This window comes from Vicugna pacos, chromosome 12 (assembly GCF_048564905.1).
Source record: "Vicugna pacos chromosome 12, VicPac4, whole genome shotgun sequence".
Classification (NCBI taxonomy): Eukaryota; Metazoa; Chordata; class Mammalia; order Artiodactyla; family Camelidae; genus Vicugna; species Vicugna pacos.
The window spans coordinates 28141978-28164045 of NC_132998.1; the positions used below are offsets into that span (position 1 = coordinate 28141978).

Genomic DNA, 22068 nt, shown 5'->3' on the forward strand with positions numbered 1-22068 from the left:
TATGATTGCTGACAGTTGTCAGGTCATATCCTTTTAGTTTGTTTTACAAAGGAAAGAATGCACTCTCCTGTCTTTAATTTGGAAAATTCTAGGGGAAAATGGAGCAGTTGGCTTGTCTTTGGTCATACACTTACCCCTAGAATCAGTGATGTGATTAGGGAGATACAGTATTATGATTAGCCCAGTTCAAGTTACACTGCTGTCCCTGGGACAGACGAGCATTCAGATCAGTAATTTCACCAGAACCACAAAAAATAGGAATGTAACTGCTTCTCCAAGGAGAGGGAGTGGGTATTGTATCAAGGAAGATGAAGATGGAAAATTGTGCAGAGAAGGCAGGAATGACACCTTTGGAGGATTGGCTCCTCATATATAGGACCTTACCTGAATCAGGTTCTCCAGGTGGGCTCCCTGAGCCAGCAGCCTCAGCATCATCTAGGAACTTGTCAGCCACAAGGATTCTCAGGCTCCACCCCAGCTCCACTGAATCAGAAACCCTGGAGGTGGGGCCCAGCAATCTCTTTTAAGCAGTCTATAAGGATTCCTAGTGTTACGACGTGGGCTGAAGTTTGAGAACTAATATTCTAAATAAATCCAAGTTCTCTTCCAACTAGTAGGTGGGGTTGGTTGAGACTGGCCACGTAGTCTTTGGTCACTCTGTAGTAGGGTCCAGTCGAAAAAACCAGCCTAACGCCTTACACAGAACAGACATTCAGTGACTCCTTGTTGAAAAGAATGAGTTAAATTAAGTTCTCCCTCTGTTATAAAAATTTTGGAATTTTGATGATCAAACTTCAGAGTTTTAAGTCATAGAATGTCAGGATCGGAAATCCTTAGCAATTGCCTGGTCCAAGCTCCTTGTCTTGTCTTCTCTCACTGAAAATGAGCAAAGAGTTTTAAGTGATTCAGACAAGAATATGCAGCTAGTAAATGGTAGAGCCCTGTCTGTGGATAAATCCTGTTCTCTGTATAGCATGCTATATGTGAATCTTGGATTGTCTATAGACTTAATCTATTATAAGATTCTATAAAATGAGATTAGTGTTAGCCACCCATCCATCTAAAAGAAATGTAAGTAAACTGAGCTAATACCTTTACAACTTCCAGTAATTCCTAGGTAAATTTGTACTTATTATTAGAATATTATTGGAAGCTGATGTCTACAAAGCCCCGAGATCTTGTATTTTATGGAGACAGTATTATTGCAGTGCTGAAAAATATTCTTTTGAAATAAACCATAGTATAGCTCTCAAGTATTCCTTATTTTATTAAGTGCTGTTAATGCATTGTGTGTATGTTTCAAAATTCAATGGAATGATACAATACCTGAGTTATGTTTCTAACCTTGGAACTCTGAGTAGGGCTGTTTTTCTGATGTGTAGAGAGGTCAGAGAGGAAAGGGATGCTTTGTTAAAGTTTTGTGAATTAAATACCAGTGTTTTAGAAGTGCAAAAAGAAGGTAAGAGGGCAGTATCAATGTTGGACTAATTTTTGTCACCAGTTTCTCATTTTGCAAAGCTAGAAAGGTGTCACACCATGTTTGTCCCTCCCTATAAAATATAGCTGCAGTTTTAGAGTTTGTGTTAAAGATACCTCTTTTAACGTAGCTATGACCCCAGGAAGGCACAAGCACCTTGATGTAATGTTCTAGTTTTTATTTTAAAAATAATAGATGGACTTCCACTTCCGAGAAGCTGCAGTAGATGTACTTTTACCTATTTCTCCCATTAAGTACCAAAAAAGCACTGGGAACTTTGTATAAAACAAATATAAGAAGACCCTGAAAGGTGGAAAGAAGAAAGCAGGCCGCTTAGGCTTAGGACTCAAGGAATAAAACAGTGGTGAGTTCCCTCGGTTTTCTCTTGCCTCATGTATCCCAGACTTAGAGCTAAAAAAGCCAACAACCGAGAAATGCTAAGGGCAGACAAAACAAACCAAAAAAACCCCAACAAAAGCCTGCTCTTTGTAGCTAAATGACTAGAAAGGGGGCGCCCTAACAAGACAGGAAAGTTTTAGACAATTACTGTTCTGCTCTAGCTGGACACCACAGAAAAAACAGTGGCCCCACCCACACCCGCATCAGCGAAGGCCCAGTGGGGAACTTAGACTTCCTCCTTAAGAAGCTGTAATGCATAACATGGATGAACCTGGAGGGCATTTTGCTGAGTGCAATAAGTCAGATAAAGACAGATGTATGGTATCACTTACTTGTGGAATCTTAAGCCAAAAAAAAAAAAAAAGAAGTTAAACTCAGAAACAGAGAGTAGAACGGTGGGGGTAGGGGAAGTGGGAGGAGATTGGTGTGAAAGAGTACAGACTTTCAATTACAAGAGTATTATGGATCTAACATACAGCATGGTGACTGTAGTTGATAATACTGTATTGAATACTCAATATTTGCTTAGAGAGCAGATCTTAAGCATTCTCACCAAAAAACTCCCAGAAGGTAACTATATGGGGTGATGGATGGTTAATTAACTTGATGGTGGAAATCCTTTCATAATGTATATGTTTATCAAACCATTGTGCTGTACATTTTAAATGTATTATATATAATTTTATCTGTCAGTTAAGCTGGGGTGGGAGAGAGGAGGCTGTAATGAGGTGCTGCAACACTTCAGCCAGGATGGAATCAGAGAAGGGCAAATAGAGTGCTGGCACTTTCATCCTGTCAGCTGACAATGAGAGCCCCCAATAGACCTGAAAGTAGAAATAGAAAAATCAATTAGCGTTGGAGACTCCAACACCCTTCTCTCAATAATTGATAGAACAACTAGATAGGAAATCAGCAAGGATGTAGAAGAACTCAACAACACCATCAACCAGCAAGATCTAAGGGACGTTTATAGAAGACTCCACCCCAAAACGGAAGAGTACACATTCTGTTCAAGCTCTTAATGATCATATACCAAGATAGGCTATATTTTGGGCCATCAGCTAAACCTCAACAAATTTAAAATACTGAAATCATTCAGAGTATGTTCTCTGGCCATAGTGTAATCAAACTTGGAATCAGTAACATAAGGAAAATTTCTAAATACTTGGAGACCAAACAGCACTCTTTCAGATAATCCATGGGTGAAAGAGGAAGAAGAAAAATAAAAAACAAAACAAAACATTGAACTGAATGAAATGAAAATACAACATCAAAATTTGTGAGTCACAGGTAAAGCAATACAGAAATGGAAATTTACAGAACTAAATGCATACATTAGAGTAAAAAAACCTCAAATCACTCATCTAAGCTCCCATGTCAAACGTAGAAAAAAATGAGCAAAATAAACCCAAAGCAAGCAGAAGAAAGGAAATAATAAAGATAAAAGCAAAAATCAATGAAATTGAAAGCAGGAAAACAGTAGAAAAAGATCAGTGAAACAAATAGCTGATCCCTTGAAAAGATCAGCAAAACTGACAATTCATAGCAAGACTGGCAATAGACAAAGAAAGAAGATATAAATTACCACTATCTGAATGAAATAGGGCCTATGGCTACAGAGCCTGTACGCATCAAAGGTAACAAAGGAGTACTACAAGCAACTCTTCACACATAAATTTTACAGCTTAAAGTGGACCACTTCCTCAAAAAACACAATTACCATAATTCACCCAAAATGAAGTGGGTAATTTGAATAGCTTTATACCTAATAAGGAAATTTAATTCATAATTTAAAAAGCTCCCAAAGAAGGCTTCAGACCCAGATAGTTTCACCTGAAAATTCTGCCAAGTGTTTAAAGCAGAATTAACACTAATTCTACACAAGCTTTTCTGGAAAATAGAAGAGGAGGGAACACTTACCTTCATTTTAAGAAGCTAGTCTTATCCAGATACCAAAACCAGAAAGTGCAAAACAAACAAAAATTTACAGACCGGTATCTTTTCTGAATACAGAAAGAAAAATCCTTAACAAAACATTGGCAAGTGGAATTTAGCAACATATAAAATGAATTACACACCACAAACAAGCGAAGTTTATTCCAGGGATGCAAGTATTCACTATTTGAAAATCAATGTAATTTACCATATTAACAGGCCAAAGCAGAAGATCAAATGACCATATCAACTGATGGAGAAAGCGCATTTGATAAAATTCAACACTCATTCATGAGAAAAACTCGAGTAAACAAGAATGGAGTGGAACTTCCTCCACCTTATACTTAATGGTGAAATACTGAATGCTTTCCCCTGAGATCAGGTACAAGGCAAGGATGGCCACATTTGTTACCTTTAACAGAGTGCAGTGTATTAAGTCAAGAAAAGGAAATAAAAGACAGAAATTGGAAAGGATGAAACTGTTCCTCTTTGCAGATGACATGATTGTCTACTTAGAAAATCTTAAGGAATCCACCACACACACAAAAAACAGAACCCTCCTAGAACTGTTAAATGAGTTTAGTAAGTAAGGCTCAGGATACACAGTACATACAAAAATAAATGCTTTTTCTAACAACGAATTAAATTAAAAATTAAAAATTAAATAGCGTTTTCTCAAATACCTAGATGTAAATCTAACGAAACGTATAGGACTTGTATGCTGACAGCTACAAAATACTGGTGAAAGTAATCAAGGAAAATTAAATAAATGGAGAGACATACCATATTCATGGCTTCAAAGGCCCAACATAATAAAGATGTCAGTTCTCCCTACATTGATATACAAGTTTAACAGAACTTTTAAAATCCCTGCGAGATTTTTATAGAATAAATAATACTCTAAAATTTATATGCAAAGGGAAAGAAAATAGAATTTTCTTTTTTGAAACAAAAGTAAAGTGAAAGGGATCGGTCTGCCTGATTTCAAACTTACTAAAATGACCACAGTAATCAAGACTGTGGTATTGGTGGAGGGATAGACACACAGATCAATGCAACAGAACTGACAGCCCCAGAATAGACCCACACAGATATGTCCAACTAAATGTGACAGAGATGCAAAAGAAATACAGTGGAGAAAAAATAAGAGCCCTTTCAGCAAATGGTGCTGGAGCAGTTGGACATCCATAGGCAAAACAAAACAAAACAAGAAAGCCTTCAACTTAAGTCTCATACTTTATAGAAAAATAAATTCAACATGGATCACATATTTAAATATAAAATGCGAAACTATAAACCTTTTAGAAAAACATTGGCAAGAATCTTCAGGATCTAGGGCTTGGTAGAATCAGACTTGACACCAAAAGCATGATCCATACAAGGAAAAGTGGATACACTGGACTTCATCATATAAAAATTTTGTTCTGTGAATGACCCTGTTAAAAGAATGAAAAGCCAAGTTACAGAGTGGAAGGAAAATAGGTGCAAAGCACGCATCTGACAAAAGACTAGGATATATAAAGAACTCTCAAAAACAAAGGAATAAAAACAGCCCAGTTAGAAAGTGGGCAAAGAGACATAAAGAGGCATTTCACTGAAGTGTGTGTACAGATGGCAAATAAACTTGAAAAGATACTCAGTACCTTTCTACTTAATGAAAACCACGATGAGATAGCACTACGCACCTACCAGAATGGTTATAACAGAAAGTGGTGATAATAACAAATGTTGAGCATGTAGAGAAGTGCACTCTCATACTACTGGTGGAAATTTCAAATAGTACAGCCACTCTGGAAAGCACTTTGATTATTTCTTAAAACAAAACAAAAACCTAAACATTAACTCTCATGCAACCTAGCAATTGTGTTCCTGAGCATTTATTCTAGAGAATAAAGACTTATGTTCACACAAATCTTGTCCGTAAATGTTTACAGCTGCTTTATTCACAATAGCCAAGAACTGGATACAACCAAGATGTCCTTCAAAAGTTGAATGGTTAAACAAACTTTGGTAAATCCGTATGATAGAATACTGCTCAGCAACAAAAAGGAATGAACTACTGATGATGCAACAACCTAGATGAATCTCCAGAGAATAATACTGAGTGAAAAAAGCCAATCTCAAGATGTTATACATACTATATTCATTTATATAACATTCTTGAATTGACAGATTCAAGAAATGGAGAGCAGATCAGTGGTTGCCAAGGATTAAGAAGGGGCTGAGAGTGAAGGAAAGTGAATGTGGCTATAAAAGGCAACAGGAGGGATCCTTGTGATGTCAACATTCTGTATCTTGATTATATCAATGTCAATATTCTGGTTGTAATACTGTCCTATAGTTTTGCAAGATGTTACCATTGGGGGAAGTTGGACGAAGAGTACATAGAATTTCCCTGTATTACTTTTTGTAACTGTATGTGAATCTGTAATTATTTCAAAATTAAAAATTTAATGAAAAACCTATGTATCTGGTAAAGCATACTTGAACTGTGTGAAAGAATATGTAGTGGAGAAGGAAGTCTCCTTTTATATGTCCTTCCTCTATCCCCTTCTTTAGAATTTACTGGTATTTTTTTCTGTCTCCTTCAATAGGCACACGATGCATATACATGCATATATATATGCTAACGTGTGTGTGTGTGTGTGTATTTGCTAAAAACACAAATAAAAAACATCCTATAATGTTGCTCTTCACCTTACTCTTCTCAGTTTATCTCGGATCTTCCATATGGATACACGCAGATTTACCAGATTCTTGTCCAGCTATATAATGCTCTATTGTATGCATGTATCATTGTTTTTCTACCAGGTTACCTGATGAAGGGGACTTAAAGTGCCTCAAATCTTTTGTAATTATGAACAGTGGTGAAGTTGACTCATTACATGTATGTTTGAATTCATGCTCAAGTTTATATTTAGGATAAATTCCTGGAAGTAGAGTTCTGAGTTGAAAATTTTGTGCATTTTACATTTAATAGATATTGCCACATTCTCCTAAATAAATTAAACCTTTACATAGGTTTAATAGTGTAATAGAGTGCCTATTTCCTTATACTCTTACCAACAGGATATTTTTTTTCTTAACAACAGAGTATTAACCAACTTTTTAAAAATTTTAATTTAATTTAATTTTTTAATGGAGGTACTGGGGATTGAACCATGTGCTCTACCACCGAGCTGTTCCCCTTTCCCTTATTCAACTTTTTGATCTTTACCAGTCTCACAGAAGAAAACTGATCACCTTTTCATTTGCATCTCTGTAATTATGAGTGAGGTTGGTCATTTTGTCATATGTCTAAAAGTGAATGGATTTAGTTTTTTAAACAACTTATAAGTTAAAATGAGAAACAAATCTCCAAACTTGGGGTATGTAAGTTTTTTAAAACTGCATAAACTTCTTTTACCAATTAGATTTTTTAAAGCCTTTTCTGTTTAAGATAGGACTCTATGGATGTGTTCCTCAACTTATTTTATTGGGGTTTTTTTGTTTGTTTGTTTCATTTTTATTTGTCCTTTTGGACGTTAGTAGATTTTTTGGTTTTGAGTCCAGTACCTGTGTTAGCAATCTGACACTAAGTTTGTTGTGTGCTTGCCTGAGATTGTGGATATTGATAGATATCTAAAATTTGGTAAGATTAGAAGTTGATTTCCTTTAGGGTATGTTCTTGTAGAGAAGCTTAGCAGTGCATAATAATTTTCATGACCTTAGAGGACATGTCTGTGTTATGGCAAAATTTGTAAGTAAGTGAGATTTATTTTGGGCACCAGCTGTCCCAGCATCCTCTTTCTGGACTTTTTTTTTTTTTTTGCATTATCTCCTCCTGACAGGAAAATTAACTGATAATGTATTCTGGTGTTATAGCTAATAAACACTCAATATTGTTATTCGTTACTATGTACAGGCATGGTCCCGAGCACAACTGTATGAGATAAGTACCATTATGACCCTATTTTAGATGAAGAAAGTAAAGTGTAGTTTTGCTCAAGTCATACAGTTAAAGTAGTAGTATCGTAGTATCAGAATTTCAATTCAGATAATCTGATTCCAGAGTCCTTGCCTTTGTCTAATGTACTGTACTGTTTTCACTGTTCTCACATTTCCCAAACTGTGTGTCTGGACACCCCAGGGTTGCTGTGAGATACTGTAAATTTTTGAGGGAAACACAATGACATCTCTTGGACAACCTATAGACTGCTGGCTCGAGGTGTTTCAACATTAGATCATACTCTTATTTCTCTTGATGACATACCTTTGCAAAGCTAGATTTTCAGTGGTGCTGTGAAAAAAAGCAAATGTCAGACAAAAATCAATATAGAACAAGAAATGAAGGTGGTAATTTCCAATTCCAACGCTTGAGAAGTTGTGCCATTCCTAAGAGGTACACACATCCCACTAGTAAGTACTTGTGGTTATATGACATAAAAATATTTTTTTCAGTTTATTGTATTATTTCTTCATATGACTACTAAATTGTTAGGAAATACTTATTATTTGGACCTAGCTACTTAGTAGGACTGTTAGGTATTTCTTTTGGCCTGGGATGCCATGAAAACATTGCTGAAACACCTGGGTACGTGTGAGCTGAGAAAGTTTGGGAACGTCTATAAGCACACCCTTATAGTTGTAGAGAAAAGAATGGCAAATTTATTGGGCACAAGGTAGGAAATCAATGTGATAGTTCTTATTGCTATATCGATGCTTAGTGTTAGTGATTTCACAGTAATTCTCATAGGAGCATTTGATTTGAATTCATCTTGGAAAGAGTGCTAATCACCCAAAGGAGTGCATTCCAACAGATCTAAAGTGGGATGGCATGTGACTGACAGAGAAATTTGGATATTCTGGTGTTTCTAAAGTCATATAGTTGGATGTCTTAAAATTATGACCTAGGGAAAATGTATTCCTGAATTACATCTAATTTGATAAAAATGATATCTATCTTGTAAGTTTGTTGTTGAGATTAAATGATTCAGCCTTAAGAACAGGATCTGGCACATAACAAGCAATCAGTTGAATATTGTTATTGTTTTATTATTATTATTAATAATATTTTGTTATTCATCATGGTCATTATCATCACTGCCACCATCATCTCTGAAGTGTGCGTATCCCACTAGCACAGCAGAATCCTTACCCATCATAAAACAGACAAAATTGTTAGTTTTTTGACAGGTTAAGGGATCTGAGAAGCTGCTTTTTTTAAGCCTATCCTTAATTGACGTGAACTGTGGAGGGATTCCCTTGTGAATCCTTTGAACCAGGTTTTTACCTGATCTGATGAACAGTTCCTAAACTCTTTTTAGGCCCTAGTTCTGCACCTGTTTGAAACAGCCTCTAGGGAAAACTGTAGGGACAAATTGAAATTTTCTTTCATTTATGTGATGGATTTAGGTCTTACTTTTCTCACCTGTCTTGATGTTAATGACAAAACTATGTTCTTGATTTTTTTTGGCATAAATTAATATGCTAAGTCCATGAAGTCTCATACTGGGACAATTACCTCTTAATAGCACTTATAAAAAAGCACTTTGTGTTATTTGTATGGTCTCTTCACCTTATTAAGTACTTTAATATCTGTCATTTTCATTATTTCCTATAGGCTAGACAGGGTGGGTTTTATCTTCATTTCATGGATGAAGAAATTGAGATCAGAAAGGTACATAACTCATCCAGATCATACAGCCAGGTTATGACAGATCCATGCCTGGTATCACAAATTTTCTTATTTCCAGTTTCCTCTTGCCTCACACCCTAGAATGGGGGCCAGAACATGGGATGACTCAGGGCTCCCGGAGTCAATTCTAGGTCCCGTCTTTTGACCTTGGGAAAAATCATTCAACTTCTCTGAATCTTTATTTCTTCATTTGTGAAATTAACTAATAATATTAGTTTAATTTTTCTGTGGGTTTATTGTAATTAGTGTTGGAATCAAGATTCAAATACGGGTTATCTGGTTCTCACGTCTGTGCTCTGAACCTCTAGTTACACTGACTCATGCCGTCATAAAGGGTTAAAGTAAGATGTAAGAGTAACAGAGTTGGTAGCACACTGTCGGAGCCTGCCGACAATCGATCAGGTCCAGAAACCTGTGCTGCAGGACTGAGAAAAGGAAAGACGTAACAAAAAGACAGCAAGACAAGAAAAGTTGGGGTTGAGAGGGTCTCACTCTAGCCCGCAAGACGCTAGGTCAAGAGTGGACCACGAGTTTATTTCAGGTGGTTCTTTTATAATGACTTTAACCCATTAGCTCATACATTCCTGCACGTAGGCAGCAGTATTGTTTAGAGCAAATTACAATGCATAGTAAGGTCATTAACTAAGAAACATCATTATTTTTTACTGTTCCTAAAAACCGGATCAACTGTTCCCAAAACCAGGATCATAAAATTAAAGTACAAGATCATAAAACTGAGGTAAGATTCTTCTAAACTAACATCGTGACTGTTTGCTAATAACTTCAGGTGACTATTAACTCAGGTGATTGTTCTTCAGGCAAAGATCGCTAACTTGTGTGCCGATAGTATCTCTCCTTCCGAAGGTCTCTTAATGTCCTCAAATATTAACGCACCTGGTGTATTCTTTCAGTAAAAGGGGGGCGGGACAGAGATTGTTTCAACTCAATTGACCTTTGAGCGCGGCGCCCCGCACTGTGGGAGTTTAGGCCCAACCTTTGTGCTCGGCAGCCTCAATCTCAGAGCCTGGCGCCCTGCACTTTGGGGTTTTACGCCCAAGTTCTTGTGCGCGGCAGCCTCTCCGTCACGAGTGGCTCCCCGCAGCACACTCGGTGTATGGGCTGTGGTGACTGTGTCAGCTTACTCCCAGCTCTAACTGAATCTTCTCAAATAACGCAGGTTTCAGAACTCTGGAGAAGAGTTAAGCTAAATATTCACTGATTAAATGACCTGTATAGTTACTCAAAATGTAGACGCAACATTGGACAAAAAGGCTGAGGTTTTTTGATGTCTTTGTTCTCAAATGTTTTTAAAAGAGTGTCAGAAAAAAAATTTTTTTTTTCTTACAGCACTGGGAGGTGTTCAAAAAAGTAACGGAAGTTTTCATTTTAGTTCCTGCACTTCTTGGTCTCAAAGGGAACTTGGAAATGACATTGGCATCCCGGTTATCCACTGCGGTAAGTTTTTTCCTAACTCAAAGCATGTATTTTATCTTTACATTTACTGTTTCTCTCAATTAAGGAGAACTTGGGTCAGGAGAAGATTTTCTCCTCTGTCTACTGATAACATTTCTGAACCTCAGGGCTATGCTAAGTAGTTGTGCCTGTTATCATGCCCTGAATGTTCCCCAACTGTCTCATCTTAGAATAATAGACCCTCCTTTATCCTGAGAAGAAGTATTCTTGCCTCTCATTGTAGGGCGTTTGGGTAGTTATCATCAGTGCTTAAGACATGGGCAGCTGAGATACTGAGATTCTTTATGGCTTGATGGTTGGTTGATTGGTATTTAAACTTCTTGTGATTGTGAAAATAATACATGTTTATTATAAAAACTGAAAGAAAGGGAAAAAAGTATAAAGAAAATTTAGAACTACCTCAAATTCTTCACGGGGCATGATCACTATTAATATTTTTGGTATAGATCCTTCTGTACTTGGGTATCGGGTATCTCTACTTAAGCATGAATATATCATAACATAGATATATATATACACACACACTATATATATATAACCATACTGTATGTTCTAAAATAGAGCTGGAATTATGTATTCTCTTTTATAATCTGTGATATCCATTTGAAGATACATCATAATCATCTTTCCATGTCAGTAAATGTAGACCTATGTCATTATTTTTATTGGCTATGTGTTTTTCTGTTGCATAGCTCTACCACAGTTTAATCCACCATCTGTTACTGAATACATAGATTCTTTCTGAGGCTTTGCTACAGTAAACAATGTTGTAATGAATATTCTTATATGTATAGTTTTGCATTCTTTTCTAATTTCTTTCAGGCAAATTCTAGCCTTGTAATTACTGTTCAGGAAAAAAAACATACTTTTAAGACTTTAGCCACATATTGCAAAATTGTCATCTAGAAAGTTTAAACATTTTTGAAAATATGGCCACTTTCAAGGTTCTGAGTTATTTTTAGTAGCCCAAAAAGACATTGTTTTGTCACTATACCATTCTTTGGAGATTCATCAAATTATGGTTAAAACCATGTAGCTAGTGAGGTTCATGTCAATGAGCCACTGAGTGTTAGCCAAAAGTTAACTAAGCCATCATCGAAAGTTAACTAATTGCAGTGCTGTTAGTAGATGAGGCTTTTTTTTTTTCTTTAAAGAAGCTACAACAAGTGAATCTATCTATGAACTAGGAAAAAACATTTGTGTATCTAAAGGTAGCTAAGATGTGGATGCTGAACAACCATGTTGCTGATGGGAGCCCTCTTTTCTTCCTCTTCCCCTCTCCCTTTTTTTCCTCAGGCAACTCTACACATTCCCTAAGGTTTCTTGAGTAAAGCAGATGTTTGGAGAGGAAATGCATTAAATAATGTTTTATTAATATTACTATTCACTTGCTCAATTAAGAGGAAATGTTTTGTATGCCCTAAGGATCTTTCTAAGCTCCCCCTTTTTTTTTTCACAGATAAAAGGTCATATAGCCATACTCTGCCCAGGACAGTAATGAAATACTGGGTATTATTGAGCACTCATAGTGCACCAGCACTGTACTAACTGCTTTACAAGGATATCTTATAACAACCCTAGGAGATAAGCACTATTCCTGTTTTACAGAGGAGAGACTGAGGCATCTTGTCATGCCAGAAAGTAAAGAAATGCAAAAAGAAAAAAAAAAGAGAGAGAAATGAGAATACAACAAAAGATAGAGTGTAACATACTAGCCAGATCTGGGACATTTTGGGCCACAAAATAATGATAGTTACAGATTATAACCTGTGGCATAAGATAAGAATCCATTAGACTGTAAATGAATAGCAAGGCAGGCAAGGTCTCTGCTATGGTGGAATTTACATAAATAATTTCAGATACTGGTAAGGGCAGTGAAGAAAATAAAACAGGATAATGTGATGAAAGATGATTCACGAGGGCTATTTTATAATTGGTGGTTAGGGGAGACTTCTCTGAGAGGCAGTGTGTAAGCTGGAACCTGAATAATAAAGGTGAATTAGCTATGTCAAAATCTGGGAAAAGACCCCTCTAGGTTCCTGTTGTATCTAATCAGTGTAATGATGTTAGTGTAATAATGTCGGGTATTTATAAGCATTCTATACAGATTCACTTTTGCAGTTGAGCCTGGGGCAGGAATACAGACAGAAGCCCATATAACCATTTATCTATGTAGTTTAAAATTGTACAACAAGCTTACAAATTAAAAAAAAATTTTCTATCTTTCAACCTTGGCAAATATGTTCTTTGAAGATCTGAAAGTCCAAGATCAAATTTAGAATTCCTGGACTTCTTGGGTCCTATTTTGGAACATAGTGTTGTGGAGAGAGCCAGCCCTTGGTCTGAGGCCTGCTCCCTTCCTCCCCTCTCCTTGGCTCTGTGTCCTGGACTTTGAAAGATGTCACATACCTCAGGCCTCATGTCCAAGCTCCATCTATACCCCCAGCAATCAGCCAGCCCTTGAGCACTCCTTGGATTGGGCATTCACCAATGGTGGTGTGGTCTGCCTTCAGGAGGACTGACTTCTGGAAGAAGCCCTAGGATTGGGCTGCAGGCCACTTGGTCAGGGAAATTCATGGTCCCAGGTATCTGGAGCACGGCCTAGAAGGGGATGAAGCATAGGCTTCGAGTGGGCACACTGCTTGGGCCCTGTGTATTCTTCTTCCTGTAGAATGGGGCAAAGCTAAAGGAGGTGCAAAGTGGGGCCTTCTACGCCATGGGTCTCAGAGCTGGGTTACAGATTTGGAGGACTACTGATCCTAGATGCCAGGAGTGGAAACTTCTTTTGGCCTGAGGAAAATTACATGGCATAGAAGAGCTGTCAAAACTGCCTTGTGGTGTACTTCTGCGAGATATTAAAACAAGATGGAAAAGTTATATATTAAGAAGGGTTGCTTGAACAAAATAGCCTTCATGTTATACTCTGAAGGCAACAGTCACAAGACTTACTAATAAACCATTGGTTGCTTACAGAGAAAGCAATTCTTTTACTGGAACCTTCTCAAGTAACCAAATGAATGTACCTTGAAGTGTACAAGTATTTTTTACAAAGTCTCTTCTATAAAAGTCCTCCTATCATTCTGCTCCTGAGAAGATCCTGAAATTGGCATGAATGCAATAAAAGCTGAGCTGTAAAGGGAACTTTACTACTTTTTTTGGTGTCTTGGAAGCCAGTCACGTTGCTCTATTTGTTACACTTTTAGATTCAAGGGCTAAATGCAGATTTTTCTCAAGTGATCGTGTGAAGCAGTAGGTACATGTAAAAGTATTAAAATAAAAAAATTGTTTTAGGGCAACAATCTTTGACTCATCTAAAAATATTTAGAAAGCATCATCATCACGCAATAATGTATAAAACTTCAGTTTATAGAATTATTTCAATAAAATTGTATCATACTATCAACCAAAACTTCCACCTAGGAATTAAAGAGGAGATAAGTCTTTTATCAATTATAACATAAGAGGAAAGGAAGCCAAAGATTTTAGTAACACTACCATTCTCAGCAGTATCTAGACTGACAAAACTACCAGAAACAATCTTGATTCTCTAATGGCTTTGAAAGTGAGCATCTATATAGTAATTCAAATATGAAGTATAGTGACCTTAGGATCAATCTAGCAGCTCTCAATGCTAAATTATTTCTAAAAAAATTTAATAATAAAATGGTCATAAGATTTTAAAAATCTGATTAAATTTCACATTTGTTCTAAAATCCTAGCAGTTCATCATATAATGGTGATATTGGTGTCAGCTGAATATTGATTATAATACTTGGCCATTTGGCATCCAGCTGGAATGTGTGTCCAGAGTACCTCCAGTTTTTGTCTTAAAAGACAAAACAAAAACTTTTATGTAGTTTTATTAAGGTTTTCAGAGTTAGTGAAATTATATATTTGTGTTCTATCTGCTGTCTTTTCCTGGTGATCTACACTTGCATTACGTTTTAAAACTGGTGGGTTACCTAGGTAGAACTCAAGCCAAGAGGCTTTTTGGCAGGAGAGAATAAAGAAGAGATCTTGGAAAACAAAAGTAGAAACATGTAAGGTAGAAGAAAGTTACTAGACTGAGAGTTAAGAGGTGGCTTTAGTTTCATTTTGTTGGAAAGTGGACTTTGTTCTGATAAATATAATTAAGCATACAGACATTTAAGCAACTTGATAACTTTGCCAGGAAAACTGAAATTTTGGCTAACTTACCTCAAAGAAAATATTTCTAAAAGCAGCATTAGAGAATTTGATCTCAAGTTTGCTTGGCAGAGTCCTACCATTCTTAGGGAGTGCTGGAAAAATCGTTGTCAGCAGTTTTCCAGTTCTGATGTTCTGTTTGCTGTTAAAGCAACTCTAGATTAATGACTTCTTAATAGCAAAACCCCCAAAGCCTCATCTTCCATAGACTCTTCACTGACTGCTCTCTACTTGAAATTTTTATTACCCTTGACTTTGAGACCCCACATTCTCTTCACTCTCCACACTCTTTCATGACTTTTTTTTTTGTATGTGTGTATTTTTATTGAAGTATAGTCAGTTTGCAATGTTGTGTCAGTTTCTGGTGTACAGCATAATGCTTCAGTCATACATGAATGTACATATGTTTGTTTTCATATTCTTTTTCACTTTAAGTTACTACAAGATACTGAATATAGTTCTCTATGCTATACAGTATGAACTTGTTTATCTATTTTATATATACTAGTTAGTATCATGACTTCTTAGTCTACTATTTTGGTTTCTTTTTCTTTGCTTATCCTCTTGACTTGAGGTTTTCTTGAAATTTTAGTACCTTGTCTTATATATTCTCCATCAGTAGTTTCATGTTGTGCACCACTTCTGGCACATTGCTGACTCAGTCATATCCCCAGTCTCCTTCCTGACCTCCAGAGCTGAGTTTTCAATTGTCTGCACAACTTACTACATTCAGAACTAAACTCATTTTCTTCCCTTACTTTAGCTGTGCTTTCTATATTTATCAGTTTATTAACGTTACCAATCACCTCCTGCCTCTTATCCAGTTACTGTCTAGACTGCCAGTTCCACCTATGAAATCCTCTTCTCTTTCCCTTTCCCCCTCCTGCCACCACCTTAATTTAGTCATCTATTGTCTATACTTGGGACTGCTGTAGCAGGTTTCTAGCTGTACTCCTTGGTTCCGGGGAGAAGGATGGATGAGTACAATCTTTTTAAAACTTAAAACAAACACCATTTGAAAGTCTTTCATTTATGGTAAAAAAATAATAATAATTCTTTCAAAATTTTACAATTTTCCTATGTAGTATTAATTTTCACTTGTGAAAGCAAGAATAAAAATCATTCTAAATATAGAAGGCCAATCTACTTCACTCTTTTTGCTTCATTAAATTCTTTTCTCTTTTCTCATTTTTATAATTGTCTGTAGTAGAATCAGGATAAATGAGCTTATAGGGTTTTAAGGAAGGCCTTGGGAAAGTATAAAGATAGAGAACTTAAAACATAGGATATCAGATACAGCCTCCTCATCCAGTCTGTTGAAGGTCAATTATCTTTAAAATTTTATTCTATAAGGCTAAAGATTAAATATTCACAGATAAAAAGATATTCCAATAAAATAGGTTTCCAGTTTTAACAAGGGAGATTTAGTAATCTTGAATCTGAATCAACTTTATCTTGTCCTCTTTAGTCAAAATTTATTTCTAAAGATATAATGACTATCTTGAATAATTTTTGCCAAATTTTTATCTTTTCAACAGTAGATATATATTATAGTAGATCTTGTTGTAGATATATAACAGTAATATATAGTTGAAAAATTAACCAAGTACAGTGATTCTATAAATTGCTGAGATTAAGTTCTGTTATCTGAGGTCTAAAATTTTCTGTTTCTGAATGCTAGATATAAGAGTCAGAAATGATATTCACTGTCCTAAAGACAGTATTTAAAAGCAAAAAAGCCTATAAAACTATTTTTCAGGATTAAATTGCCTAGAACTTTTCCTCTCTAGGCAAAAGTGATTTTTGTTGCCTTAAACCTCTTCGTAGAGAACTCTTGATCCTCTGAAATTATTTTGAAACATTCTACCTTTTAAATTCATTAACTGAAGAAATATTTTTGAGCCCTTACTATATGCCAAGCACTGCTCTGTGTGCTAGGAAATCTGCAATAAATGAACCAGAAAATATTCCTGCCTTCATTGAGCTTACATTCTAGTGGAAGGATATGAAGAAGTTGGCAAAACCTCTTTCTCTAATAATTTTACATCAAAGTTTCCATTTAAATTGTAAAACTTCTAAAATAAGGAAAAATAAAGCCCCAAATGATGACATTAATAACTATGGTACAATTTAGGTACAGTTAAAATCTCAGTATTTTTTCCTAAATTTTGCATAATTTAGAATTTTATATGTTCATGTCATACCCTAATTGTTAGATACAAATGGAATTGCATATTCTCGTTAGTTCTTAATTTTAAAGTGTATCTCCTAAGTTATAAATACCAACCCATAGTCATAGCTTTGTGGAGTAGAACTGCTTATGTTTATCTAAAACTGTTTCAATCAATTAGATTTTTAGTTCCCCCATTTCTTTGAAGCATTATTGTGATATAATTGACATAAGAAACTATACCAATTCAGTCTTCCATTTTATGAGTTTCAGTACATAGTATGTACCTGTGAAACCATCACCACAATCAGGGTTATGAGCATCACCCCTATACATTCAAAAAACAGAGTGTGTATGTGGGTATATGTGTGTGTTTCAGTATGTTTTATTATAAAATATTTCAAGCATGTAAAATTATTTCAATTATTCCCAATATATAGTGGCAGAATGAAGAATGAACTTTCCCAGAGTATAAGTTAAAAATCTGGATAATAAATAATTTGAAGGGAATGGAAAGTGATCAAAGGCAGTCAGAAGCTAGAGTTTAACCTTAAAAGATCATAACTACAATGGGTAAGACTTGCAAAGTTTGTGGTTCTCTTTGCCTGATGGAATTCCTCAGTTCTTGAGCCTCATGTGGCAGAAAACCCGAGTCTTACCAGTTTGGGGTGGCAGAGGTCTAGGAGTCTGGCAAAAAAAAAAAAAAAAAGAGAAAAGTAGGCAGAAACATGAGAGGGGCCTATACTTGAAAGACAAATACATGGCTAAAATTTATGAGTTTTTGGTATTTTTTATTAAGTGCCTTCTGTGACTTATGCTTAGCTATGGTGGCAGAAAATTGCAGTTTTATTGGCTTGAATTATTAGATACCAATGCTTGGAGCTGACAGAGCAGGTGGAAATTTATGGGAAAATCCCAGCAGTATGCGAACCACAGAGAAGATGTGCCCCAAAATCTGAGTATGAATTCTGCCCAGATCTTTGGCTGACCATTAAACTACAGTGTGGACTCAATAGGCTCTTATTTTATTCAAGGTGTCACAATCCATTACTGCCATTATTCATTTTGATGCCCTCATTATCTCAGATTTGGCTGGGGAAGCCCTTTCAAACTAGGTCCTGTGTCCTTTTGACATGCCCTTATTATTTTTTGAGCACTTTGTTACTTTCTGGCACAACAAGATGTTCCAGGCTCACCGTTACACTTCCCCTGTCCCAGCCCTGGAACCGGCCATTTCTCGAAGGAGCCCTGTTTTCTTTGAGTGGGGAATAGTATTTAGAGATTTTAGGCTTTTAAGTTGTTTAGTTCTATACTGCTTTTAGATTCCACGTTTATGGTATTTTCTTCTACCATTTTAACTAATACTAATATTTTACAGGACTTTTTGCATATTTCTAAGATTTGATTTGTGGTCTTTGTAAGAGAGATTGTTTAGTCAAATCTTTACTTTGTGCAAGACTGCGAGTGTGTCCTAGATAGATGAAAATTGACCGATTTTAAAACTTAAGAAGAGCAGATTTTACAGCCTCTGAGAAAAATGTACCAACAGTCAGTGGCTAAGACTCAATGTATTTTATGCTCACTTCTCTAGTTCTTCTCAAAGGAAAACAAATTTTTCTCCTAGAAGCCTTTCCCAACTTTATTCTCATTTCTTTGTTTTCCTTCTACTTCTTCCACTTTTTCATTCTTCCAAATGTTTAGTGTCTTACTGTATGCAGATCATTCTTTAGTTCACTTCCAGTTTCTCCTATTTCTAGAGTGGTCTTATTAGTTTATATTACTGTCTTCATCTTAATACTCTTTGAATTTTAATGTCACTTATATTGTAGAGCCTACATGTGGACAAAAAGCTGAGATTATTTCTTTTTCTAGCTGCCAGTTTTTAAATTCACCAACTGTGTGTTTTTAAATAAAATTTCTCATTATACCAATACTATTTTTTCAGTAATGGGAATTTGAAACATTCACTGAAGAACAAAGAAGAAAATAATCATCCAGAAATTCATCATCCAGAAATAACAATGGTTTATTTTTTTATATGCCTATCTTTTTGGTGTTATATTTAATACTTATTTTTTTAAGACTAGTACTTCAATGGAAATTTTCTAGTACCCTTTTGTTTCAAGTAATTACATGTGAAACATATTTTTTCTAGTATCAATTGTAGTAACTATATTTGTATATGTATAATTTCAAGGTCATCCCAACCCATTTTTATTTTTAGCCCCAATAAATCTTGAGTCCTATCTATAACTCATATACTTGAGGGTCAGATAAATAATGTATAAAATACATTTATGAAGAGGAAAGGTGTTAAGGATTATAAAAACTGGAGACTGCAGACTCCACCTAATGGCACTCAGATTCAGAAATTTAAAACCACTGTTTTGGCCAAACTAACACCACCTTCAGGCTATGGCTACCTCAGCTCTACTCTTTCCTAAAAGACTAGTGGGTATCTCTGCCAAAATAGTGGCCTCTTTTCCTAATCCTTTAAGACAGACGTAATTTAAATGAATCTGAGTTACACAGAAGTCTTTATCAGATCATGCTCTATTGTGCTTTATCAGCTTTCAAGTTCTTAGTTTCTTTAGTTGAGCACCATCAGGTCAACTAATCTAACTAACGTAGGTAGAACAAAGGCCTTTAGATATAACATTTATGCTTCTTCTTCTCTGGAAAAATGTAGATGGTTCTTATTCATCCTAGGCCTCTGGACAGTAGGATGGGTCAGCCCAATTCTTGGTACAGTTTCACAAGATGGAGGCAACAAAGATCAATTTTCTGTGTCCTCCCATATCCCCACCCCCACTTTAAATGCGTGCCCATACCATAACTGTCTTCCATAGCTATGGAAATGGGTCAACATTCCTCTAGTTTTATTTTATTTTTTAAATCCTTATGTCTAAAAGCCTTTGCTGTATAAAAATGAAGTTATTATTTGAGAATATATTCTGCTTTTAAAATTTCACATCATAAATTATATTTCATAAACATGAAATATATTTTATTTCACATCTGCCATTAACTTGCTAATTATTTATTTTGCACTATAAGGATTATAGACTCAGAGATTTCTAGGCTAGATGGGACTTAGAGATTGTGATCATCATCATTTATACAGCGATTCATTGAGTAGTGTGAAGTTGCTCTGTCGGTTTGGGTTTGGTCAGGAAAACAGAACCATGTTATGTACTGTGACAGTAAGAAATTTAATAGACCCATTTGGGTTTACACAATGTGGGAGAAATTAAAATGAGGATCTGTGATGGGAAGATCAGAGAAACAGCCTGAAACACTGAAGTAGGGGGAGAAAGCCATGGGTGCTTTGCAGTGAAGAGGTCTTAATACTTACCATATCTGACCAGTGAGACCTTCCAAAAATAATAGCCCCTCCTTCATTTCTACCTTTCAAATCTTAGGTTCTTCTCACTGGCAGACTATAATCTGAAGCTCTAGGGAAGGGGATTTTGAGGAATGTTTCTCTAGGCATCACTGGTAGTAATGATACCAAGTGAATCTGACACAGTTGCATACCTAATTCATAGCATTCATTCATTCTGTCACTCTCATCTTTCTTGGTTTTCTTGGACCTCAGTTACTGTATGTCTCCACTGATCATCAAGCAGTCCTGAAGTCTTGACAACTTGTACTTTTTCATGGAATCATTTTAGATTGCTTCCTATACCTATAGGCATCTTTTTAAAAGCTATTATAAATAACACTCATTTTTCTCATACATATTTCTTGAACACTAAGCCTGAGATAAGTTCACTCCTTAAACATTGCTTGTAACATATTTACTAGCGTGAAGATTGGGATTACTAGAGCTACAAACACAAATTTCATCAATAATTTGGATTTTTAGGCTTAGTAAAGAAATATACAAATAAAGACAGCAGGAATAATTATTCTGAAACACTGAGAAATCTTAATACTTGCATTTGCTTGATACTTTGAGACCACAGTTCAGAGTGAGGTTCGAGAGTAGAATCTGTTTTCCCTATTGATACGGGAAATGTTGATGTCCCACTTAATCTTTTGGTCTGAAGCCAGCAAGCTAAACTCTAGTTTGTCCATCATTAAAACTACCCATAAGTAATAACCCTTATGTATCTCCCTCTTTACCCATTCACCTGTCTTCCATGACCAATGGGATGATGAGTAATTGAAACCCAGTTCAGTATATTTTTAATAATGATTGCTTATCGCTTTCCAATTGACTGCATTAGAAAATCTTGTCAGATTTGAATATATATTTTTTGAATCCTAAGAGATTGATAAGTATGATTTAGCCTACAGAGCAATTGAGTATGTGAATAATATTATTTTTTAGAGAATATTCTTCCATTTAGCCAAAAGATGTATAAATTTTAATTGTGAGATACATTATCAAAATGTATATGTGAACTGAATGAATTTTTTGTTGATAACAATTTTTGTCATGACTCAAATATAAATCATGTATATATGAATGACTTGTTTGTATCTGGGTTTTTTGGTCAATTCTTCAAATTATGTATGTTTCACGATGTGGGATTAAATCCTAGCAGCTCATAATTATGTAATTATTTATATTGGGCCTCAGTACACAAAGTTTGGCATGTTAGTATGACACTTGATGAGGGGGAGGGTATAGCTCAGTGGTAGAGTACATACATGCCTAGCATGCACGAGGTCCTGGGTTCAATCCCCTGTACCTCCATTTAAATAAATAAATAAATAAACCTAATTACCCCCCAACTCTCCCAA

The 22068-nt window shown here is 35.7% G+C and overlaps 1 protein-coding gene across 6 annotated transcripts in view; it reads left to right on the forward strand.

Annotated features, from left to right (window-relative positions):
- Positions 1-22068, forward strand: part of SLC41A2 (solute carrier family 41 member 2) — a 103966-nt gene that overhangs the window by 22524 nt on the left and 59374 nt on the right. For all 6 annotated transcript variants that reach the window (XR_012078463.1, XM_072973079.1, XM_072973077.1 and 3 more), the window contains exon 3: positions 10836-10943. Coding sequence is in view for 5 of the 6 variants with exons in the window: in XM_072973079.1 (XP_072829180.1) it covers positions 10836-10943 (108 nt within the window). In the remaining variant the exon portion in view is untranslated. The remainder of the gene's footprint in view (positions 1-10835; positions 10944-22068) is intronic.